We start from the raw sequence: 27,915 nt of genomic DNA on the forward strand, positions 1-27,915 counted from the left end.
GTGATATTTATTTATTTTACAATGGATATATTTTTTTTTACATAATTACATATCGTTTTTTTTATACTAAAAATACCTACATTAATTAATTATTTAATATATGGTAATTAAATTATATTTAATAAATAAAAAATAAATTAATTGTAAGTAGTAAAAATCAGGTTTAGTCAGGCTCATAGTTAAAATTCTGTTTTTTTTTTACTCTTTAGGGATGTAAATAAATAAAATGTGCTTTTTTTTTAAATATTTCATTTATTGAAGGACAATATATCAGATGTTATAAATAATACTGTATTTTCAGTCACGAGACATGCAAATTATTTAATGAGAAAAAAAAACTTGTTTTGTAATATTTTATACAGCATTTTTTTTTTTTTTTGAATATATAAAAAAATATTTCCTGTAACAATCACAACTAGCTCTTTTTTTTATATTTCTCTTTCTTAAAAATATTATAAATTTTATCCATTCTTTCTTTTTTCTTTTTATAAAATAATTAAAGATTTTTTTCTTCCTGTAATTCAAGCACGACATAATTTTGTCATAATTTTTTTTTTTTGTAGAATTTATTAATTACTATATTAATTAAAATTTATAATATATTATGTATATATATTTTTTTTTACAAATTATACATTAGAAGAGTTATGACAATTTTTTTAAAATTATTATTATTTTTTTTTTTGTCAATTTCCTACAAATAATTTAACTTTTATTTAAAATTCTAATAATTATGTATGTAATATAAAATATTAATTTAATTACAAATAAACATATCAATATAAACTAAGACCATAAATAGTTAAAGAAATTTTTTTAAATAATCTTAAGATCAGATAATTTCCCTCATTTAAGCGTTGAATTATACAACAATCTGTAATACTTTCACAAGAAGCGTTTCATTTTTCCATTATAAAAGATAACAAAAAAAAAAATATATTTATCAGTTTAAAATAATTTTTAAAAAATATTAAAAATATTAAAAATCTTTAAAATTCGACCATAAAAGATTCCATAAAAATTTCGTGTTTTATACTGGAAATTTGGATGTTTAAAATAATCTTTTTCTTTCTACTTTTTTTTTTTATTTAAAAAAAAGACCTCGAAATTTCTATGGAATCGAGAGAAAATTTTTTTTTTTTTGATGAAATAGAGTAGAAAAATGTTGACATAATTTTTTTTATGTTTTGCAAGTTAAAATTCGTAGACTTTCACAGTTCACTTTTATATATATATATTGAAGAATTATTATTATTATTATTTTATTTATATATATATTATAGAAAGATTAATTTTCATTGTCATTCTCTTGATAAAATGAAAATTGTTTTTATTTTCTGGTCGAGAGATAATTTTTTGAACGAGCAGCTGAGTGAAAAGTCATTGAATGAAATATATTTTTGTTTTTTAGATGTGTTTTTTTTAGTTTGAAATTTTTTTTTAATAATCGCTGTCGAGAAACTCGAGATCCGACAAAAAATCTCTTATTGGTATTCTTCTGATCCTTAGCCTGTCTTTGATGCTGTTTTTCCTGTTTAACTTTTTATTATTATTATTATTATTTCCTCTCGTTGAAGCACTCGACGAGGCATAAACGTCATAAATATCATCTGTGCTTAGACCCTGAAAATAAATAAAAATTATTTTATTTTTGATTATAAAAGAAAAAAAAATTTTGTAAAAATAATTTTATAAACGAACTAGCAAAATTAAACGCGCGCCAAATTGAGTATTTCATTATTTGTTATAAAGAAATTAAAGATTAATATTATTAATAATAATTAAATTTATTTGAATATATTATTACATATTAAATGATAATAATGAAAATTATATGTTTACAGGCCTCGGATCGATTTATTTTAATAAAATGCGACATTTTTTTTACATTTGAAAAAAAATGTAAATAAAATACATTTTTTTAGTATAAAATTTATATCTTCTTCAGATCTTCTTCAATTCAATTATTTAACAAATTTTGAACTAAAATGATTCTTCACTAAATTAATTATTTTTAATAATTTTAATGAAATACATGACAAATTCAATTATATCAAAATTATTTTTCAATTAAAATTTTTATGAAATTTAACAATTATTTATAATTTAAAAAAAAATATCACAATAAAATTGAATTATTTTTCCAAAATTTCAATTCAAAATAAACATTATTACCCGAAATTTTAATTCAAAATCAATTAACAATCCAATAATTATCCACAATTTTCAATTTAAAACTTAATTATTTACCAAGTTTTCAATTTAAAATGAAATAAAATTCAATTATTTTCTAAAATTTCTATTCAAAATTAATTATCCAAATTTTCAATCAAAAATGAACTTAAATTAAATTATTATCCAAAATTTCAATTAAAATTCAATTATTTCCCAAAATTTTCAATTCAAAATGAACTGAAATTCAATTATTTTCCAAATTTAAAATCAAATAAAATTTCATTATTCTCAAAAATTTGAATTCAAAATTAATTGAATTTTCAATAATTTGAATTTAAAAGCATCTAAAATTTAATTATTTCCAAAATTTTCCATCGAAAATTTTTTTTTTGAAATTTAATAATTTCAATTATAACTCTAAGGAAATTCAATTATTTTTAACTATTTTAATAATATTCTTTGAAAATTCAACTATCTGAAACCATTTTTCAATTAAAAATGATTTTCAAATTATTGTATTTTGTCCGCATTTTCTAATAAATTTTTAGTGAAATTATCTAAAAGTTTAATTACAAAACACTTAAAGTTTCAATTGATTTCAAAAATCTCAATTTTAAATCTTTGAAAATTCAATTAAATTTAAAAAATGTTTTTCAAAAATTGTTTGATAAATTATTTTTAGTTCTGTAAAATTTAATAATTGTTTGAAAATTAACAATATCTTTTGAAATTTAATTATTTCTAAAAATTTCAACTTTAACCCTTCGAAAAGGATTATTATTAAAAATAAAATTTTTTTTTTTTAAATCTGTAAAATATTTTTGTTAAAATAAAAAACAAATCCACTTTTTTTTGGAATATAAATCGACTAAAACGACTTTTTGTGTCTTTAAGTTGATTCGAGGCCTGTGTTTTTATAATTAATATTTAATAGGTATTCGTTGGCCCCTGGTACCTTAAAAATTAATTTTTTTCAAATTACTATCTTGTACGAAATTTCCTGTCGCATCTTTTTTCTCATCATAAATTTTGTGTATTTGTATACATCCAATTTTTGAATCAATATACAACTTTAAAAAAAATTTCGTTGGGAAACGAATTTTCGAATTTGGAATTTTAAAGAAACTTATTCCGAAATTTGGAAACACAATTATACAACTTTGGCAAAAATGAGAAAAAGAATTATCAAAATTTGACACGTCATAAAATTACTATTCAAAAAAACACGTGAAATCAGAAAAGGCCAACTTCAAGTTAAGACAGAAGGACAGACCAAGCATTTTATTATTATATAATTAATAAAAAAAAATCGGACAAGTGCGAGTTACACTCGCACTGAAATCGAGGGTTCCGTACTCGAAGCGAACTTATTTGGTATAAAAACAAATGTTTAAAAAATATGTGTTGTATGACAACTAATATAAGTGATACAAAAAGGAACAATTTTGTAAAATTCAAGAAAATTGTTCCTCTTCGTATCACTTATATTAGTTGTCATACAACACATATTTTTTAAACATTTGTTTTTATACCAAATAAGTTCGCTTCGAGTACGGAACCCTCGATTTCAGTGCGAGTGTAACTCGCACTTGTCCGATTTTATTTTTTAAAAAATATTTTACTAAAAAAATATAAGAAACATAATTTTATTTCAACTCGCAATATTTTTATTGTATTTACATTTTAAAAATATATTGAATATTAAATTTTATCTTTCTAAGTCAAAAAGAGATAAAACTTAAGATATTGATATAAGGCTAGTAGCTGCTTGTCAAGGAAAAATCGAAAGTTATCTAAAAAATAAAATTTGTTTATTAATTCCAGAAAAATCAACTCCAATCATCCTCGCTATATTTTTTTTGTAATCTACACGTAAAAATACGTCAAAATACATAAATTTGAATCACTGTAGAAAAACTTTTTTCGTTTTTTGCGGAAAAATACATTTTTTTCTGAAATTTATCATTTTTCTTCAAAAATTTGATAAAAATTGATCATCAACTCCAATCGCGCTTACATTTTTTCCCTGTATTTTTCACGCAAAAATTGAATTTTACAGCAAGTATGAACAGTCTGGATTGAATATTGTGTGCGCTAGGGAGAATAAATCATTTTTTTCGAAATTTTTGATTTTTCCTTGACAACGCTATGTAAATTAATCTGAATCAAGTTCGCTATAATTTTCCTGTAATTTCCACGTAAAAATACGTAAGTGTGTCAAATTTGAGCTCTTTATGTCAAAAGATGTGGCCGCTAGGGGGGGGGTACATACTCATTTTTAGGTATTTTTCGTAAAAATTCATGGTTTTTCCTTGACAACGCTATGATAATCAACTCCAATCATGCTCGCTATATTTTTTTTGTAATCTACACGTAAAAATACGTTAAAATATATAAATTTAATTTCCTTTAAATAAAATTTTGTTCGTTTTTGGTGGAAAAATACATTTTTTTCCTAAAATTGTCATTTTTTCTTGAAAAACTTGATAAAAAGTTAATCATCAACTCTAATCGTGACCGCTTTTTTTCCCCTGTATTTTTCCCGTAAAAATACATTTGTATACTAAATATGATCTGTCTGGGTTGAATATTGTGTGCGCTAGGGAGAATAAATTATTTTTTTCGAAATTTTTGATTTTTCCTTGACAACGCTATGTAAATTGATTCGAATCAAGTTCGCTATAATTTTCCTGTAATTTCCACGTAAAAATACGTAAGTGTGTCAAATTTGAGCTCTTTATGTCAAAAGATGTGGCCGCTAGGGGGGGGGTACATAGTCATTTTTAGGCATTTTTCGTAAAAATTCATGGTTTTTCCTTGACAACGCTATGTTAATCAATTCCAATCAAGTTCGCTATAATTTTCCTGTAATCTACACGCGAAAATACATATGTGTACTAATTTTCAGCCCTCCAGATAAATTTATGTGGCCGCTAGGGGGGGGGTACACGATTTCAAAAAAACCGATATTAATAGGGTTCCGAACCGAGTACGGAACCCTAATAAGTTAAAATTTTTAATAATTTTAAAGAATAATAAAAAAATAAAAATAATTTTTAATTTTTAATAATTTTAAAGAATATTAAAAAAATAAAAATAATTTTTAATTTTTAATAATTTTAAAGGATAATAAAAAAAAAAAATTATTATTTAATGTAAAAATTAACACTTACATTATCTAATAAAGTCGTCCAAAGTCGAGAATTTTTCAATCCATTATACTCGTCATTAAACGATGGTGTTTTCAAATTTTTGAATTCGATTTCATGTTGATTTTTATGTCCAGGTTCAATGACAAATCTTTTTGTTTGCACTCCTCGACATTGACTGTGAAAGGGGTACATTCTGAAAATTTATAAAAAAAAAATTTTTTTAAATGTATTAGAAAATAAATTTGATAGAAAAAAAATTTTAAAAAGAAAATTAATTATAAAAAAAATAAAAATAAAGTTTGCTAAATTAGAAAATAAAATTGATAATAAAAAAAATAAAAAAAAAAAGTTTGCTAATTTAGAAAAAATATAGATGATAGAATAAAAAAAAAAAGTTTGCCAAAAATTTAGAAAATAACTTTGGTAATAAAAAAAGAAAAAAAAATGTAAGAATTATTATAAAAATTAATAAATAGCGTTTCAAATTCAAAAAAAAAATTTTCCCTCTCAAAAATTAAGTAATTAAATAAATTAAAAATTTGATAAAATTTAACTTACTCGCAATTGACAACTATTGCACGTGCTTGGGCGATTGTTATTAAAACACTGAAAAGAAATACGCATTCACGAAATGCCATTTTATCTGAAACAGAAAAATAAAAACGTACAAAAATTAGTATAATATAGAGGGGAATATAAAGACTATTATGAAATAAAAATAAGAATTTTTTTTTTTTTTGATCTTGTTATAACTCTTGTTGAAGGGATATGCTTTTTGTTTCTTCTAATTTCATTTCTTCGTATTAACAATTTTGGGGTGGGTTATGTGGGACGTGCGTTCAGTACATCCGGTATAGTAAAAGAAACTTTTTTTCTTCTCCATTATATATATATAGGGATCAAAGTTTATTCAGAAAAGTAAATATGATCCAAGTCATTGTACCTCAAATAACTCTCTCTTAATCTTTGTCAAACTTTGTGTAACGAAATTTAATCTTAAATAAACGCTTCTAATTTTACAAGACTCAAAGCATTATTTTCTTTTTGTTATTAAAAAGTTCCAAAAGTCGAGGCATTTATTATTTTCGTTCAAAATAAAATTCAATAATTTGATGTCAAAAATTTGTTTTTATATAAATTATAAAAAAACAATTATTTAAAAAAATTGTTTAAACAAATTATTTGTAAAAATTACTTATGGAAATTAATTTCAAGAAATTATTTTAAAAACTATTTTAAAAAAAAATTATTTAAAGTAATTGTTATAAAAATTATTTTAAAAAATTGTTATAAAAATTATTTAAAGAAATTGTTGTAAAAATTATTTTAAAAAATTATTGAAACAAATTATTCAAAAAGAACCTATACAAAAAAATTATTTAAAAAAAACCTTATTTAGAAAAATTAGTTTGGAAAAAAATGCAAAATTTATTTTTAAGTATTAGTAGTTATCTATCGATAAAAAATTATCTTAATTATTTTTTTAGATATATAGAAAAAACAATTTTCGAGGCAAAAAAATCTTATTAAACTGCTTAAAAAAAAATTTTATTTTGGTATAAATATCGTTTTCTAGATATAAAAATTATGGAATATTTTGTAAAATATGTTGTGTAATAAATTATAAAATGTCGATAAAAATTTGTGCTTTAAGAATATAATATAAAGTCCTCATCGTAAATGTTTTCACACCTGTTGCATCGTATTGTGTTTCCGCCCTCTTTTCACGGTCTGACAAATGCGTAAATTCAGTCTTTTTTTTTTTATTATAAACTTTTGTCAAAAATTTTAATATAAATTTTCCTCAATATAAATATTTTTCATTAATATAATATATTATTATTATTATTAATTATTTATTATATTATATATATATTATATATATATTATATTATTATTATTTTATATTATTTTTTATTATTTTTTATTACCTTTTATTACCTTTTATTACCTTTTATTACCTTTTATTACCTTTTATTACCTTTTATTACCTTTTTGTAGGTTTTTACATTGATTTTCAAAATCTTACATTATATAATATATTTAATGTTACCTCAAATGTCTATTATTGACGGAACTAGTATCAACTATTTTTATTTGTAGCTAATTTTTTTTTCATTTATCGTTATATTTTATGAGATCATAGAATATGAATGATAATTGAATGTAAATCAGTTGACATTCAGTCGTTACTATTATATTATATAGTTTATTTGTATATTTTAATATATCCTATTTCTCAGGCAACTCATTTGAGGGAACATATTGGATTAGAGAAATAATAAATAAATAAATAAATAAATGGTCTCATAAATTTTTCATTAATATGAAATAAATAGAATAAAAAATTAAAATACAAAAAATAGAGAAAAAAAAACTATTTTCACTATACAGGGGAAAAAAAATTTATCTGAAACAATGAAAGATTTTATCTGAAACAGCGAAAGATTTTATTAGAATAGTGAAAGATTTAACTGAAACAATTAAATGAATTTTCTATTCCAGTGAAATCTTTAACTATTCAAGGTAAAATATTTTATTCCTCGTGTAGGAGAAACAAAAAATTGTTTCTTTTCTTTATCATGTTTGAAGAAATATTTTAAAAAGTTGATCGCGAACAAATTTTTTCGCCAAATTTTATCTAGAATTAAATCCACTTTTTTTTTTTTATTATAATATCCAAAATATCTTGCCGGCGAAGAATTTACATATACTTTTGCGTTAATAACATCGGCGCCATGTAAATTTCTTCTTTTTATGTGCGTGCAGTAAAAAAAAACAGTAAAATGATGGATATGGAAAATAAATTTTCCATATATAAAATAACACATTTTATATACATTGTATATTTCTCTTTCGAGAGAAAGTAAATTAGAATTTACTATTAGTTTTTTTTTTCAATGGTAAAAATAATTTTGCAAATAAAAAAAAAATATTTTTTTTCTCACACACACTTTCAATTTATTTTGTGACCTTGAAAGTTGAAAATCAGAAGTATATAAAAATATACAAATAAGTATGTAGTAAAATATATATATATATACTGTTCTTTGTGACATTGCGGCAGAAAAAGAAAGGACAGACGTGGTTTTATGGGTCAGGAGCAGCGAGGTTATAAATATAAAAGTTTTGTGGGGGCAAATAGTAAGTGAAGCTTTTGGGAGCTTTCAGAAAATTTTCTCATCGTCTAGTCGTTTCGACTAAACAGAGAGCACTTTTCCAAAAAAAAAAAAAACACACACACATTAGATAATGGAAAGAGATTTTTAAATTTTATATGATTCACTTTTGTCTTTTGTAGATTAATTTTGCCTTTTAAAAAGTATATAGAGTAAAGTAGAAAAATATTTTTTTTTAATAAGCTCATACAAATTGTTTACCCCTTCATATTAAATAAATAATTAAATATAATATTTTTAATATCTTACATTTCATTTTATTTTACAACTCCAGAATATTATTTTTTAATTGCTCACTTTTTCAAAAAATTTGTTATTGAAGCTGTTATTATATTTTTATATTTGTGAAGAAAAAAAAATGGCGAAAAAAGCTTTTAAAAAAGTTTTGTTTTTTCGAAACTTAATATTTTTTTCTATTAAATAAACAAAAACAGACAAAAGAATACCATTTTGTATAACGTAAACTATTACTGAAAACGGAGGGTTATTGTTTTTCAGTAGTTTAAGTTGTCAATAGTCAGACAAATTGTGTTTCTTTTGAAATATTCTAAATCAGTGAAAAAAGTCATTTTTAGTCAGACAAATTATTGTAAATAAATTTTTAGTAGTAAAACTCGATGTTTAGTCGGACAAAATTTTCTAAATTCAATATCAGTAGAAAAAGTTATTTTTTGTCAGACAAAGTATTGTAAATAAATTTTCAGTAGTAAAACTCGAGGTTTAGTCAGACAGAATTTTCTATATATTCACTGTGAGTGGAAAAAGTAATTATTGGTACGACAAAATATTGTAAATCAATTGTAAGTAGTAAAAAACATGTTTAGTCAGAGAAAATCCTCTAAATTAGTAGTCAAATCTGTATTTAGTCAGACAAAATATTTTAAATTAATTTTCAGTATTAAAAACCAGACAAAACATTGAAAATTGATTGTCAGTAGTAAGAGCCATCTTTAGTCAAACAAAATATTTTAAATTAATTTTCAGTAGTAAAAATCGGGTTTAGCCAGACAGAATTATTTTTCTGAAAATTTTTCTTTGAAATCAGTAGTAAAATCCACTTTTAGTTTGACAAAATATTGTAAATAAATTTTTGGTCAGTAATGTAAATCGGAGTTTTAGTCAGAAAAAATTTTCTAAATTCAGTATCAGTGGAAAAAGTTATTATTGGTCGGACATAAAATTGAAAATTAATTCTCAGTAGTAAAAATTAGGTTTAGTCTGCCAAAGTCCTCTAAATTAGTAGTAAAATCTGTATTTAGTCAGACAAAATATTTTAAATTTATTGTCAGTAGTAAAAACCATCTTTAGTCAGACAAAATATTGAAAATTGATTGCCAGTAGTAAAAGCCACCTTTAGTCAAACAAAATATTTTAAATTAATTTTCAGTAGTAAAAATCGGGTTTAATCAGATAGAATTATTTTTTTTTTAAATTTTCTTTTAAATCAGTAGTAAAATCCACTTTTAGTCCTACAAAATATTGTAAATAATTTTTTGGTCAGTAATGTAAATCGAGTTTTAGTCAGAAAAGTTTTTCTAAATTCAGTATCAGTGGAAAAATTTATTTTTGGTCAAACAGAATATTGAAAAGTAATTCTCAGTAGTAAAAATTAGGTTTAGCCAGCCAAAGTCCTCTAAATTAGTAGTAAAATCCATCTTTTGTCAGACAAAATATTTTTAATTAATTGTCAGTAGTAAAAACCATCTTTAGTCAGACAAAATATTGAAAATTGATTGTCAGTAGTAAAAGCCATCTTTAGACAAACAAAATATTTTAAATTAATTTTAAGTAGTAAAAATCGGGTTTAGTCAGACAGAATTATTTTTCTTACAATTTTTCTTTTAAATCAGTAGAAAAATCCACTTTTAGTCCGACAAAATATTGTAAATAAATTTTTGGTCAGTAATGCAAATCGAGTTTTAGTCAGAAAAGTTTTTCTAAATTCAGTATCAGTGAAAAAATTTAATTTTGGTCAGACAGAATATTGAAAATTAATTGTCAGTAGTAAAAATTAGGTTTAGTCAGAAAAAAAATAATAATAAAACAAATAGTAAAAATTATTATCATAATTATAATAAAAATAATAATAAAAATATTAATAAAAATAATAATAAAAGAAATAATTATTATAATAATCAGAAGAATTATTATTAACAAACATTATATTTAATTTTTATTCATTGTAATAAAAATAAAAAAATATCATTAATAAACATATGTTATTATTTTTATTAATTTTATTATTATTAATATTATATTATTAAGTATAAATAATATATTATATAATTATATATAATATAATATTAGGTATATAAATGAATTATTCATGATAATAATAAAACTTCTCTCCATTATGTATATATATATATATAACGTGATACATTTTAATTATCACTGTCGTTAAATTAAAATGGATGGCAATTTTCACACGATTCAAGGAAATTATATTTTAAGCTCACATGCGCAAACAACCAACTTCTTTTCTATATAATAACGTTAAGTTAATTAAAAAAAAGTTTTTTAAATTGTCAGTCAATTAAAAGAGGTAGGGCGAAAAAAAACCTACTTCAGATTATATATGTATATATATATAGGGAAAAGAAATCTAATATGCAGATAATAATTACAGTATGAACCACTGATATGACAGGTAAAACATGTCAGTTGAAACTTAATAAATATTCATGAGAAAAGAAAAAGAGCCTTCTCTCTCTTTTTTTTTTTTTTTTTTTTTTTTAATTAAATTACTATTTCATTATTGAATTATAACATTATATATTTATCATCGCCATTTTTTACAATCGATGTAAACACTTTTTTTTACTAGTCAAGACATACGCAAAAAAAATTAATATAACAATTATCGAATAAGAAAAGAAAATTTTTGTAAATTTTCTAAAAATTAAAAAAATAATGTTTTTATTATAAAAATTAAAATTAAAAATAGTTTTTATTATAAAAATTAAAAATAGAAATATTTTAATTATAAAAAATAAAATTAAAAATAGTTTTTATTATAAAAATTAAAAATAGAAATATTTTAATTATAAAAAATAAAATTAAAAATATTTTCATTATAAAAGTTAAAAATATTTTTTATTATAAAAATTAAAAATAGAAATATTTTAATTATAAAAATTAAAATTAAAAAAATTTTTTCATTATAAAAGTTAAAAATATTTTTTATTATAGAAAAAAATAAATTAATATTAAAAATTTTTTTATCGCATTTATAGATAAAAAAAAAGATTTTTTTTGAAAAATTGTCTTTGAAAATTTTTTAAGTGTATAAAATTGATTTGTCTGTCTATTGACGAGTTGATCCACAGGAAAATGTGACGTTGAATATTTCCGTCAGACAAATCTAATATTGTTTTTTGTTTTTAAATGTTCATGCGTAAAATAATTTTGAAATACAATATTATTGTATACTTTTAAAGGAATGATAAATTGTCTCACTATATTGTCGATTTAATCTTCATCTACTGCACGTGACACGCGTTACTTTTTCAATAGAATAAGGTTATTTTACGTCAGATAGACTTGAATAATGTTTCCCTTAAAGCGCAAAACGGAATAATTCGTCTATATGAAAAAAATTATAATTCTTTGTAACAAACAATAGAATATTTTGATTCAATGACACTTAAATCAGACACAATTTCTATCTCAAAATTATTCATCTAATTTTAATCTCATTGTTATATAGAAATATTCTTTAATCCAATGAATGGATTATTTTTAATTTTTAAATTTACATTGTCAACTTCCTTGAAAATGTTTCATTTATTATAAATATATATTATTCAAAAATATAATTTCTATATTTAAATCAATTTTTATTGAGAAAGAAAAATTTAAATAATAAACTTTAAATTTTAAATTTAAATTAACTTTAAAAAAAAAATTTACATTTTTTTTTAATTTATATTTTTTTATTTATATCAGTAATTTCGAAAACAATATTAATAAATTTTCAATATTTAATAAAAAAAATAAGAAATTCTAAAAGTTGAAAAATAAAATTATTTTTTAACTGAAAGAGAAATAATGTAATTCTTTCTGAAGTTTTAATCATCGTATATATAAGCTATTGAAAGAGTCATTTTGGAAGTGATTTCGTTGGGGATGAATATCGAAGTTCTCAGTTCGGAAACGAGAATGGCAAAGTAATTATTAGTTTTTTTTTTCTTTTTTTTTCTATACCCGATTTCTCTGAGAATCAGTGTGAAATTAGAGAAAGAGAATAGAGAAAAAAAAAGTGTTAGAAAAGTAGAAAAATAGTTTGTATTATAGAGAAAAGCGAGAGAAAATTTCATTAACGCCAAACCACACAACTTGGGGCAATTATCTGTAAATCCGTGCTAAATTACCGTCTCAGGATATGACTTTAATCGTCTAGGACCCAGATTCTTTTTAAAAAAAACACATTGATTTCTATTCTTATTGATCAAAAATTTACATAATAATTTAATTTTTTTATTATATTTTAATTTTTTTTTTCTATATTGTTATATGTGAGACTTTCCTTTCATTTTTATTTTCTACCGCGCGCAAAAAGGATTTTTGCATAGAGAACAAAATTAAAAGAATTAATTGGAAAAAAAACATTAAATTGGTAATTTAATTTTTTTTCCAGTTTATTAAATTCATAAAATTCAACAAAATAATAAAATTAAATTTTATTCAACTTAATTTCATTAAAATAAAATTACAAAATTAAAATTTGAGAAAAAAAATAATTTATTTAATAATTTATATACTACATATATATTTTATAAACTCTTTTTCTTATGGTATTTACATTCCAAAAAAAAGTGGTTTTGTTTTTTATTTTAACAAAAATATTTTACAGATTTTTAAACAAAAAATTTTTTTTTAATAATAATCCTATTCGAAGGGTTAAAGTTGAAATTTTTAGAAATAATTAAATTTCAAAAGATATTGTTAATTTTCAAACAATTATTAAATTTTACAGAACTAAAAATAATTTATCAAACAATTTTTGGAAAACATTTTTTAAATTTAATTGAATTTTCAAAGATTTAAAATTGAGATTTTTGAAATTAATTGAAACTTAAGTGTTTTGTAATTAAAATTTTAGATGATTTCACTAAAAATTTATTAGAAAATGCGGACAAAATACAATAATTTGAAAATCATTTTTAATTGAAAAATGGTTTCAAATAGTTGAATTTTCAAACAATATTATCAAAATAGTTAAAAATAATTCAATTTCCTTAAAGTTATAATTGAAATTATCAAATTTCAAAAAAAAAAATTTTCGATGGAAAATTTTAGAAATAATTAAATTTTAGATGCTTTTAATTTCAAATTATTGAAAATTCAATTAATTTTGAATTCAAATTTTTGAGAATAATTAAATTTTATTTGATTTTAAATTTGGAAAATAATTGAATTTCAGTTCATTTTGAATTGAAAATTTTGGGAAATAATTGAATTTTAATTGAAATTTTGGTTAATAATTTAATTTAAGTTCATTTTTTATTGAAAATTTAAATAATTAATTTTGAATAGAAATTTTAGAAAATAATCGAATTTTATTTCATTTTAAATTGAAAACTTGGTAAATAATTAAATTTTAAATTCAAAAATTTTGGATAATTATTGGATTTTTAATTGATTTTGAATTAAAATTTCGGGTAATAATTGAATTTTAGTTTATTTTGAATTGAAATTTTTAAAAAATAATTCAATTTTATTGTGATATTTTTTTTAAAATTATAAACAATTGTTAAATTTCAAAAAAATTTTAATTGAAAAATAATTTTGATACAATTGAATTTGCGATGTATTTCATTAAAATTATTAAAAATAATTAATTTAGTGAAGAATCATTCTAGTTCAAAATTTGTTAAATAATTGAATTGAAGAAGATTTGAAGAAGATATAAATTTTAGAATATACTAAAAAAATGTATTTTGTTTACATTTTTTTCAAATGTAAAAAAAATGTCGCATTTTATTAAAATAAGTCGATAAAAGACGTGTTTTTGAAAAAAGTCGGAAAAAGTCGTATAATCCGAGGCCTGTAAAACATATAATTTTCATTATTATCATTTAATATGTAATAATATTCTAATAAATTAAATTATTTTTGATAATATTAATCTTTAATTTCTTTATAACAAACAATTAAATACTCAATTTGGCGCGCTTGCGCGCGTTTAATTTTGCTAGTTAAGGAAATAAAATAGTTTATATATCCTGAAGGCATTTTTTTTTTACAAACTACAGAAATAATTTTGTCTAATTATATAGAGAGGGGTTTTAAATTAACTAAACTAGTAAATATCACGCAAGTCTTTTATATATAATTATATAATATCGAAAACTTATTTTATTTTTTGCGGAAATATATAAATAAATGATTAGAAAAAACAAAATTTATTTTTTTTACTAAGATATTGTATATTTTTCTTTTTTGTTTACTATGTCCTAATAAAAAAATATAACAAAAAATAATGTGAAAAAATAAAAAAAAAATTTGGAGCTGTTTTTATTTAATTTAAATGAATATTTTATTTTATTTCTTTTTTTTTTGCATTAAATTTTCATCACTTTTTCATATGACGTAAATTGGTACTACTGCGTGTAAGTTTTACATTATTCGCACACTATACACATTTTACAATCACTTGTATTATTCATGATAATAAAATGAAAATCATTTTCTTTTTTAAGATGAGATAAAAAGAACGCAATGTTGACAGTGTAAAACGTAAATTTTTCAACGATTTTAATATTAATAGTTTTACATTAAGATAAAAAAAAAAAATGAGTGTGTATATTGTAAAATTTATTGAAATTTAAAACAGATGTTAAAGAAAAACAGGAAAAAATATTCAGACAATGAAGTAAAAAATTACCAAGTGTTAAATTTTTTTTTTATTTTATGTTTCTAAGAAAAAGTCCTTAAAAATTTTACTTATTCTTTATAATGATAATTTTTAGCCTCCAGGATATTGTAACTTTTTTTTCCCCTGTTCCTTCATAAAAGACAAAGAGTCTAAAAAAAATTAATCAAAATCGGAAATAAATTTTTTGAAGATAAAAAAAAGTGAACAAATTGTTGTTAAATTATGTTACTTTAATTTTTAGTAATTATTTGTTTATTTGTTTCTTAATTTGTTTTTTTATTTATTTTTCTATTTATTTTTCTATTTATTTTTCTATTTACTTATTTTTTAAATTATTTATTTAATTATTTTTTTATTTATTTAATAAATTATCACGGAAGAAATTATAAAAATTACATCACACAAATAAAAAATAAATATAGAATTTATTGAAATTAAATTAAATATAAAAATTATATTTACAAAAGAGGTGAAATAAAAAAAAAAATGTTATCACAAATTGCTTCGGGTTCTATAATAATGTGCAATTAATAATATAAATCTTTTTAAAATGTCTCTCACTGGAATCGATAAAGAATTCAAAAAAAAAACTTCTTTTCGATTTCAGATTAACATCCACAACTTTTCCCATTTGCATTTCAAGAGCGTCATTTGTAGTCTCTATAAATAAAAAAAAAAAACATCCCTTAAAATTATTCTCATAAAGAATATAAAAAATATTAAAATTAACAAATTAACAAATTAAATTTCTCCCATTTGTTATTAAATAAATAAATTTTTTATTAGCTATTTATGATTTAAACCCTTTTTTTTTCTTTCCTTGTTTTTTTAAAATAAATTTATTAAATTTATAAAAATTATTTAATTAAGAATTTTTTTTTCAAATAAATAATTATTATTAATATTAATAATTAATAATTAATAATAGTATAATAATAATAATAATAATAATAGTTTATTGTATTCATGTACAATAATTTTTATTTTATCGTAAATTTTTTTTTTAAAGTATGCTTCTACTTTTCAATTGGAACTTATAGAAAAAGGAAATAACATGAAACTATTCTTTCAAGGAGAAAAATTCTTGGCTATATTTTCAAGATTCTTGTCGATGTTTCCGTAAAGTCATTCTTTTCACACATCAATGGCGCCAATTCATACTTGAACAATATATAGATATATTAGAAAAATCTCTGAAGAAAACTGAGATTCTCTACTTTCTCTCGCTCTATATATATTAATCCATTAATAAATTCTTTCTTGACCGGATCTCGATATATATATATATATATTCATCACAAAATATCCGTATTCTCATAAATATATTTCACAATATAGAAAAATTAATATCCATAAATGAAATATGGTTTAATTTCATGTAAAAGGAACGCAGTATTTTACGCTTGGAAAATTTTCTTCATATATATATATATATATAGAGAGAGAGAGAGAGGAAATTATATTCACTTTTTGGAAACAAATCCATATAGTCAACAATTAATTTCTATAAAAGCCCATGAATTTTAAAAATCGGTGAATAATATTTCTATTGGCAATTTTTTTATTAAATTTTTTTTCATTTGGAATTTTTTTATTTGTTTTATTTTTTTGTTTTATTTTTGGTTTTATTATTTGTTTTACTCTTTTTTTAATTTTTTTAATTATTTAAATTCTTCTTTTCATTCTTTTTTTAAATACTTTTTTTTAAAATTCTTTTTCAATTATTTTTTTATTCATTTTCAATTCGTCTTTATTTATTTTTTTTATTTTTTTTTTATTTTTTTTATTATTTTTTATTATTTTTTATTATTTTTTATTATTTTTTTAAAGCATTTTTTTTTTAAATATATAATATGAATTATTTAATTGCAATAAACTGATTCATTACATAATATATGTTAAATTTTAATTATAATTGATAATTACTAATTAGCGTTTGAAATTTGAATCGAAACTATTAATAGGGGATTATATAATTAGTCGATTAAATCAGAGAGAATGTTTCACTAAAATTATAAGTTATTATTTTCTATACAGAAAAAATTTTTTGAATATCTTCTTGAAAAATTCGAAAAAAAATTCTTAATACAAAAGAAAAAAAAATTAGTTCATTACACGTGACTTAATATTTTCTTTTTCAAAAATAGAATTAAAAGGTTCTTATATGATTGATTGAATAGTATATTATACGTTCATTGACGATGATTTGTCAGTTTCAGGCTTTTATTCCAAATATTCGCAATTTATCCCCATTTTCTCCTTCTCAATCCATGTAAATTGAAAATGAATTAGCAATTTTTTTCACAAAAAAGGAAAAAAAAAAGATTCCAAAGCACTTTATTATAATCAATTCAAAAGTTCGTTTTATTAATTAACGTTATAATTTTTATTTCATTTTTTAGTATTAATTTTTTAGCAATTTTAATAATAATAATAATAATAATTTTCTTTTATATTTTTATTTAATTTCATTTTATTAATTACCGTTATAATTTTTAGTAATAATTTTTAGTAATAATTATTAGTAGTAATTTTCAATAATAATTTTTTAGTAATAATTTTTAGTAATAATTTTTTAGTAATAATTTTTAGTAGTAATTTTTAATAATAATTTTTAGTAATAATTTGTAGTAATAATTATTAGTAGTAATTTTCAATAATAATTTTTTAGTAAGAATTTTTTAGTATGAATTTTTAGTAAGGATTTTTAGTAATAATTATTAGTAATAATTTTCAATAATAATTTTTAGTAATAATTTTTTAGTAAACATTTTTAGTAATAATTTTTTAGTAATAATTTTTTAGTAATAATTTTTTAGTAATAATTTTTAGTAATAATTATTAGTAGTAATTTTTAATAATAATTTTTAGTAATAATTTGTAGTAATAATTATTAGTAGTAATTTTCAATAATAATTTTTTAGTAAGAATTTTTTAGTAAGAATTTTTAGTAATAATTATTAGTAATAATTTTCAATAATAATTTTTAGTAATAATTTTTTAGTAAACATTTTTAGTAATAATTTTTTAGTAATAATTTTTTAGTAATAATTTTTTAGTAATAATTTTTAGTAATAATTATAAGTAGTAATTTTTAATAATAATTTTTAGTAATAATTTGTAGTAATAATTATTAGTAGTAATTTTCAATAATAATTTTTAGTAAGAATTTTTTAGTAAGAATTTTTTAGTAAGAATTTTTAGTAATAATTTTTAGTAATAATTTTTAGTAATAATTATTAGTAGTAATTTTCAATAATAATTTTTAGTAATAATTTTTTAGTAAGAATTTTTTAGTAATAATGTTTAGTAATAATTATTAGTAGTAATTTTTTAGTAATAATTTTTAGTAATAATTATTAGTAGTAATTTTTATTAATAATTTTTAGTAATAATTTGTAGTAATAATTTTTAATAATAATAATAATAATAATAATAATACTTTTATTCTAATTTTCATTTAATTTTCATTTAATTTAATTTCATTTCATTTCATTAATCACCGTTACAGTTTTCGTTTAATTTTTTACTAATAATTTTCATTCTATCGGTTTGAATCTGATTCAACACAAATTGATTGAAAATTTAATTTACTGACAACCAAAAATTTCGCTTTTATTGTTTTTGAAAGAGAGAAAGAAAGGAATAAAAATCAAATGTTTTGTGATTAATTCACAAAAACATGTTTTTTCTAGTTGGTTGAATCCAGTTCCTTTTATCTTTATCAGTTTATATATATATATATATATATATATATATATATATCTCACTTTGTGAATTTTTTTCATCCCCTGTATCTTGCTCTTCTTATATAATATTGCCCCTTTAGTGACAGCTCTTAATTTTTCAAAAAAAAAAAAAAGAAAGAAACTTTCTCTCAAATGAATGTAATATTTTTCAAGAAACAAACGATATTGAACATATATAATTTGAGTGGTCTCTGGTCAAGATAAGTGTGATAAGAAAAATTCTCAACGTACAATTTTATATAATACAGAGACGTATGTGACCTAGTTTATTTATTTGTTTTTTGTTTTAATTTTTTCATTTTCATAAATTTAGTTTGATAATTTCATTTTCTATTATTAATTAACACATACCGAAATAATTGCGATGTATATATATTTTAAAACTGAATTTTTTTTCTATATGTCTATAATTATTCTTTCATTCTAATTTACTTTTTCAATTGAATTTTAAATCGAATATCATTTTAAAAGGAGTGCATATATAATTTCGCAATTTAAAAAACAAAAAAACAATGCCTACAATCACTTTTTGTGAATACTGAAAAAAATTATTTGATTCGAATAATCGGTTACTTGACTATTATCAAAAAAAAAAAATATTTACTTTCCAATAATATTTATTTTATTATCAAACACATATTTAGTTTCAAATAATTTAATTAAAATAATAATTTATTATTATTATTTTTAAAATAAGTTTACATATATTAATATTAGAATAAAATTTATTTTCATTGATGCTACAAAACAGTTTTACATCTTCAAAAGCCATTGAAATATTAATTAAATTAAATTTAATATTTGTTATTAATTTAATTAAAATTATTTTATTTAATAATATTTATATTTATAATAATATTTATTTTCAAATAAATTTTTCATTTGAATTAAATTTTATTTAAACCAATAATTTCTATAATTGAGACAAATAGCATTTAAATTAACTCGGAAATAATAATTAAATAAATATTAATTTGTCAAGTAATTGATTATTTGAATTAAATAAATTTTTTTTTATCATTTGCAATCGATGCGGGGAATGGAAGAATTTGCAATTTATTAAAATTCCTGACTCGTTTCCAGATTCTCAATGTGATTGAGTCGCCTAAAAAACTATCTATGAGCACGACAATAACGGTAATAATAATAATAATAGTGGCCATGTAAAGGAAATTGTCGTGAGTGAATTACAGTTCAAGTTTTGTCGTTAAATTTCTCATGGTGAATGTCGCTCATATTGTCGAAGGGAAACTGGAGATAAAAGTAATCAAGATAAAAAGAAATAATAATAATAATAATAATAATAATATAAAAAACCAATATTTGTAATTTATATATATTTTACTTTTATTATTAATAAGTATATATATGATTATTATTATTATTAATAAAACGGATTTTAAAAACTAAAAAAAAAATGTAGTATATTTATCGAATAAGATAAAAGAAATGAAAATGAATTAGCAAGGGAAAAATAATGTTAAAAGGGTGAGATTCATATCCTTTTGACTAGATTCTTTAATCTTCCAAAAATATACTCCCACACGATTTATTTAATCGCAAGAATTGAATGGCGATGTGAAAAGTTGTAAGATTTTTATCTCCTTCACATTTATATGAAACAAATCGAACAGATTTATTATGTTATTAAGAGATTTTGCTTTTCTCAAAAATTTTTGAATTTTGATTAATTTATTTAAGAAAAATAAATTTTTAAAAAATTTATTAATAATAAAAAAATAAGATCTGAAAATTATTGTAATATCAATAAAAAAAAATCTATTTTTATGTTTAAAAATAATTAATTAATTAAAAATAATTACTGAAACTGATTTGTACTACTGAATTATAGATTTTGTTTGAGAAATTATACGTACCTGCAAATAAATTATGTCTGACTAAAACTGAATTTGTACTACTTAATAATTTTGTTTGATCTAAATTCAATTTATATATTATGCGCATCTAAATGAAAATGAATTTTTAAGTATTCTGTCTGACTAAAATTTTATTTTTTTCTACTGATTTCAAAAGTTATTAAATATATAGAAAAGTTATGTCTGACTTAAACCAGCTATTTACTACTTAATTCGAGATTAATATTTGTAAAAATTCTGTCTGACTAAAATTGACATGCATCACTGATTTCAAGATTAATATCATTTATCAAAATTGTCTGACTAAAACAAACTTGTACTACTGATTTTGATGAAATTATTATTTTTCCAAATAAATTAGTTATGACTGACTAAAACTAATTTCTACTACTGAAAAATTTGAAACAATATTTGGAAAAAATTATTAATTAATAAAAATAAGTTATGTCTGACCAAAACTTTATTTTACTACTGATTTCGAAATTAAAAAAAAATATCTGTCTTACTAAAACTAACTTTTACCACTGGGAAATTAAATTAAAAATTATAAAAAACATTTTTCAATAAATAAGTTATGTCTGACTAAAACTTCCTTTTACTACTGATTTCGAAATTCATGTAATTTATAAAAAAATGTATGTCTGACTAAAACTAAATTTTACTACTGATTTTGATACAATTATTATTTTCCAATAAATCAGTTATGGCTGACTAAAACTATTTTCTACTACTGAAAAATTTGAAACAATATTTGGAAAAAATTATTAATTAAAAAAGAAAAGTTATGTCTGACCAAAAATTTATTTTACTACTGATTTCGAAATTAATATAAAAAAATATCTGTCTGACTGAAACTAACTTTTACCACTGGGAAATTAAATTAAAAATTATAAAAAATATTTTTCAATAAATAAGTTATGTCTGACCAAAACTTGATTTTACTACTGATTTCGAAATAAATATAATTTATATAAAAAAAATGTCTATCTGACTGAAACTAACTTTCACTACTGGGAAATATAAATAAAAAAATTTCATAATATTTTTCAATAAATAAGTTATGTCTGACTAAAACTTTATTTTACTACTGATTTCGAGATTAATATTATTTATTAATAAAAACTATTTGTCTCACTAAAACTAACTTGTACTACTGGAAAATTTAATTTAAAAATTTTCAAAATATTTTTCAATAAATAAGTTGTGTCTGACTACAATTTCTTGTTACTACTGATTTTGAAAAAATTATCATTTTTTTATTAAATAAATTAAGTCTGACTAAAACTATCTTTTACTACTGAAAAATTGAAAAATATTCATAGTTTTTCAATAAATTAATAAATAATTTATGCCTGACTAAAACTGTCTTGTACTACTTATTTCGATATTAATGTCATTCATAAAATTTACGTCTGACTAAAACCGCTATTTACTACTTATTTCGAGTTTAATATTTGTAAAAAAATTTTCTAACCAAAATAATAATTTACTACTGATTTTGATATTATTATTATTATTATTATTATTATTATCATTATTATTATTATTTATAAACGTTCTGTCTGACTAAAACAGTATTGTTCTACTGATTTTAAAATTATTTATAAAAATTTAAATCTGATTAAAACTAACGTTCACAACTGATTCTGTAAATAATGATAATTTTTCAATTAATAAGTTATGTCCGACCTGAACCGTCTTATACTACTGATTACTAAATTAATATAATTTATTGTACTTTTATTTTATTTTTTATAAGGCGGAGATTGTTATCTAAATAAATAAATAATATTAATTAATATTATAATTAATTAATTTTTTTTATATTTTTTTTTATTAAAATTTTTTTATTTTTCTTTATTTTATTAGCAAAAACAAAGAATGAAAAATCATAAATTATATATGCATAATTTTTGATGAAATATAAATGTGAAATTTTTTTTTTTTTTTTACTATTATTCGAGTGAATAATTTGAAACGTGAATCTTAAAGTAAAAATGAGAGAGAGAGAGAAAAGAGTATAAGATGGTGCAAGAGGAATAGAGCAATTCACATAGTAACATGTAGCTCGGATTTGGGACGTTCTGGCGCCTCAATGTCTACATGGAAAAAGTTGCGTTTCCCCTGATCGCTCGTCTTTTTCAGCACTCTATATTTTCCCTATTTTCTTCGTTTTTCCCCCTTTTTTTTATACAAGAAATTAAAAGTCGATTTTTTTTTATTGTTATAAATTTTTCCCAAGATTTAAGGGTTCAATGACCTCGTTTTTTTTTTCTATCGTTTTTAAGCCTACACTGAAAATTAAATCGAGGAAAATTGGAACAATTTTTTATATAATGAAATCAATATTTAAACATTTTTTTTTCTTTAATTTATTGTAAATTTTATTTTTTTAATTTTTCATTTTAATTAATTTTTTGTTTTAATTAATTTTTTTAATTTTTTGTTTCAATTTAATTTTTGTTATTTTTTTTGTTTCAATTTAGTTTTTGTTATTTTTTTTGTTTGAATTTATTTTCCTTTTTGTTTTAATATTTTTTCAATTTTTTTTTCTATATTAAAAAATGTTTTTGAAATTAATCCATGTGTATTTTATATAAAATATATCTTCTTTTTTTTGCACTGAATTTAATTTTTATTTTTGTTATGGAAATTATTTTTCATTTCGAGCTTCATTTATTTATTTATTTTCTTTTTGCAATTTTCTTTGAATCAGAAAAATTTTTACACAGTGATTGCCCACCTACCTACATTTGTTTCATTTCTAGAGTGTCATTGATTTCTCAATTTGAGGAAAAATATGTTACACATTTTGTGTTTTTTTTCTTTTCTTTTTTTTTTTTTTTGTTTTTCGATCAATCGACTTGATTGTAGTGTTTGCACTAACAAGGAAAAGAGTGCAAAAATGCTTCTATGATTTGTGATAAGTTTCCGGTTTGATTTCCATTATATATATAGTTCCTTGAGATTCGTGCCACTTATATTATTTCTGTGACGATTTATTTATTCTATTCCCACAAAGTAAACTTTATAAACCACACACAAAAAACTATATATATCCGACATTGAAATCACTATTCTTTTTATACTCCTTATCTCAATAAAAAAAAAGTATATTTTGATTTATCTACTATTTCTTTAAAAAAAAAAAAAAACACAGAAAATATTTTTTTCCATTGAATATCTTAAGTGAGAAAAAGTTTTTTTCTTATCTTGATTTTCAAAGCTTTTTGTATGTGTTGATATTTTTGTAAAAAAACTATTATATTTAGAATTTTTTTTAGGCTGTTATTTTAATCATATATCATTATAATTTTTTTTTCATGTTATTATTTTATAATAATATATTATTATTATATTCTTATGAATATTTTTTTTAAGTATTATTTTTAAAACAAATATAATATATTTGAGTTAAATAAACGTATATTCGTCTCAAAAACTTAATTTTTTATTTGGCGAAAATAAAAATTTTATTTAATTTTTATTTGCATAAAAATTTATTTGGCTTTGAGACAAATATATTTTTTTCTCTAGGTAATAATAATATAATATTATAATAATATTATAATATTATAATATAATAATAATAACAATAATAATAAATTTTTTTATAATCAATTCGTTATATAGATTAGATTATTTTTATATAATTACTATAATCCTGTACCTGGTCTTTGACTGTTGGATTTTTTGAATAAATGAAATAAATAAATAATTAAAAATTATAAAATTAACGTTTCAAATTACAAATTTAATAAAGTCATTTTAAAAACTTTGCGGATGCAAATAAATTAATTATTTCAATCACATTTCATTAAAATGACTGTTTTCATTTTATTTGTTAAGTAATTAACTTTGAGCATTTTACATTCAGGAAAGAGGATTAACATTGAAATAAATTATTACCAGTACATATGTATAATTAATCTATATATACGTAGTTTGCATACACGGAAAATGTGTCCATTTCCATATATAGTTTATTATGTATTTCTTAAGTCTAATGGAGAAAATTCAAATTTATAATAACAATAATAATAAAAATAATAATTATAATTATAAATTCAAGTTTTATTCATATATTTTATTAGAAAGAGAAATATAAAATTTTTTCTCACTTTTATACTTAAATTTTTCTTCCTTTTAATAAGTTATGAAAAGTTTGTCAATTTGAGTTCTCATCGAGTTTTACGATAAAAACTATAAAACACAAAAAAAAATATGTTTAAAAATATTTTAAAAATCTAAAAAAAAAATTTTTTACTAACTTAAAAATTGACCTTTTGAAATTTATTAAACAAGTTGTGAGATAAGTTATTTTTCTGACGCGTTACTTTAACAGGTGATAGAGGAAAACTTTAATCAAATTTTCCAAGGGAAAAAAAGAAAATCTACGATGTAAATGAAAAAAAAAAAAATTACCGATGGGATTTTAAAATATTTCGTGATTGTGAATAAAAGCTTTTTCCAAAAAATACATTTAATTTTCACTTTTTCGATTTATATATATATATTTTAAAAAAGAAAATTAATTCTTTTTTTGGATTAAAAAAAAAACGAAATTTGTTACAGAAAAATACCAATAGAAATTTTTGTCCACTTTTAACAAAACTAATCGCAATTGACCTATTTTTAAAAATTGTTGTCAACTCTTTTTTTTCTCATATAAAAAAAAACAAACTTTTGTACGTTTTTTTTTTCCTGTAACTTTCCATGTAATGAAAGTGTGAATTTTATTTCTTTGTAAATTAAATTTTGCAGTAACATTTTTTTTTCTTAATTAAATTGTTTTTTTTTAGAGATTTAATTTCACAGTATTTTATTTTAATTCTCTGCAATTAAATTTATTCAATTTTTTTTTAATGTAATAATTATAATAAAAAATTCTTTTACCTTTTTGCAAGAAATGGTATTTTTTTTTTAATATTCTTTTTGAAATAATTATTTTCCAGTTAAAAAAAATGTTTTTTTTTTTATAAAATAATTTTATTTTCTAGATAAAAAAATATTTTCTTCTATTAAATAATTATTTTCTAGTTTAAAAAAAAATGTTTTTTCGTTGGAAAAAAAATTGTTTTTTTTTCAACATTTTGGTGAGTTTTTAATTGTTAATGTGTGGAATTTTGATTATTTTTAATAATGGCAAATAAAACTTGAACATTTGATAGTACGCAATTTTGTGCATCTATAAAACAGTTTTAGACCGTCAACATTTTAGCTTTTACGACTTTTAAGGAAGAATCTTTGCAATCTTCTGCGTTTAGAATTTTCAACATTTTCTTTGTTATCATCAAATTTATTACAATTTCTCTCATATAACATAAACTCGACTCACATTGTTAGATAATATTTATACTAATGGTATCATTCTAATATATTAATTAGAATTAGAATAATTTTTTATTATTATTATTATATATTTTAACAGAAAAAAATTAATCGAAAGAATTAAAATAATCTTGCTAATTATTATTTTAATTAAAAATTAAAATTAAAAATTAATTACTATAATTGTAATTATTCTCTTTTAACGCAGTTTTTTTCAAATCATTAAATTATCTTTATTTTGCACTAACAAAAAATAATAAATTTTTGAAAAAAATCGGAACAATTTTATTGCCAAAAAATTAGAATAATATTTATGTGAATTTTTTTTTTTCAGAAAAATGAAGAAAAATTCAAAGAATTTTTTCCGGATACTTCAAGAATTTTATAAATTGTTGCAAAAATCTTTTTAAGGTAAGAGAAAATTTTTATTTATATTTAATTATTTTTTTCTCTATTCTATAATTAATTAAGCCTAAGAAGATGGGTTTTTTTTAGGTAAACAAACACTAAAAATAGTTTTTCTAAAAATTTTCTTTAGGAGAATATTAAAAATTAAATTTTTTATTTATGTTGCAAAATTAATAAAATATTTTTTTAATTATTTAATGATTTTAAAAAATATCTTAATTTATTATAAAATAATAAAAAAAAAAATTTTTTTATTTTAAAAAATATATTATAAATTAATATATTTTTTAATTATTTAATTAATATAGAAAAATGAAATTTTGACGAGTATGGAAAAGAAAATTTTGTTTTCCAATTTTATTAAAACTAGAAAAATGAAAAAAATTTAATAGAAAAAAAAAAAATTTACCGGAAGTGAAGAATGATATCCTTGTCTTCGGGGGGGCACACGAAACTATTTTTTTTCTGAATGCGATTCTCGATGTCTTCAAGTCGTCTTTTTTTCCCTCTTTTTTTTGAACCTCTTCTTCTTCCGGAGCACGAGGCACGAAACACAAAAAGAATTTTTACTGCGTCTCAATGTGGGGTAGATTTTTGTAACACTCTAGAATCCAGTATATTTGATACTGGCGCTTTTAGTTTGGTGGTTAGAGGGCGAGTGATTGGTGGAGCTTGCGCGGCCAACATTTATATACACCAACCCCTTCTTCTTCAAAACCATATCGCCAAAGAATGATTTTGTCAAACCAACAAACTACCCCTTCTTCAACACGCACAGAAATGTACTTCTCTTATTACGTCATCAAAACTACAAATCCACCCACACACTACCCGCATCATAAAAATTCTTCTTCTTCTTCGTCTTCTTCCTCTTCTTATATGCAACATTTTCAAAAAAAAAAAATTTTTTTTTTACTTTTTTATTACTCGCGATTTTTGAATTGCATAAAATCAAACATAAAAAATTCTATTTTTTTGAAAATTTTAAATTTCAATTATTTTTTTATTAATAAACATTGTTAATAATAAATAATTATTTATAATAATTATGTCTTAATTTAGTAATTATTAATTATTATTAATTAATTATTTATTAGGTACTATTAATTAATAATTAATTATTCTATTATTAATTATTAATTAATTTAATATTAATAATTATTA

General features: G+C 19.9%; 1 protein-coding gene across 1 annotated transcript; it reads right to left on the reverse strand.

Annotated features, from left to right (window-relative positions):
- Positions 1 to 1,269: 1,269 nt before the first annotated feature.
- Positions 1,270 to 27,589, reverse strand: LOC127284823 (uncharacterized). The gene is made up of 4 exons (XM_051310523.1): positions 27,161 to 27,589; positions 5,886 to 5,970; positions 5,349 to 5,520; positions 1,270 to 1,623 (listed from the first exon to the last, which is right to left on the reverse strand). The coding sequence occupies exons 2-4, from the start codon at positions 5,963 to 5,965 to the stop codon at positions 1,441 to 1,443; spliced, it is 435 nt and encodes a 144-aa protein (XP_051166480.1). The 5' UTR covers positions 5,966 to 5,970; positions 27,161 to 27,589; the 3' UTR covers positions 1,270 to 1,440.
- Between the last annotated feature and the right edge of the window lie 326 nt (positions 27,590 to 27,915).

Source organism: Leptopilina boulardi, unplaced genomic scaffold (genome assembly GCF_019393585.1).
Source record: "Leptopilina boulardi isolate dan_hultmark-lab unplaced genomic scaffold, ZJU_Lbou_2.1 LbouV2_325, whole genome shotgun sequence".
NCBI classification, from domain to species: domain Eukaryota; kingdom Metazoa; phylum Arthropoda; class Insecta; order Hymenoptera; family Figitidae; genus Leptopilina; species Leptopilina boulardi.

What these genes read in the sequence shown, in the direction of transcription:
- LOC127284823 (XM_051310523.1), bottom strand. Translation starts at nt 5,965, where the DNA reads ATGGCATTTCGTGAATGCGTATTTCTTTTCAGTGTTTTAATAACAATC. An exon ending in GCAATAGTTGTCAATTGCGA is followed by an intron (nt 5,521 to 5,885) that starts GTAAGTTAAATT and finishes ATAAATTTTCAG; the next exon opens with AATGTACCCCTTTCACAGTC. An exon ending in GGACGACTTTATTAGATAAT is followed by an intron (nt 1,624 to 5,348) that starts GTAAGTGTTAAT and finishes ATTTATTTTCAG; the next exon opens with GGTCTAAGCACAGATGATAT.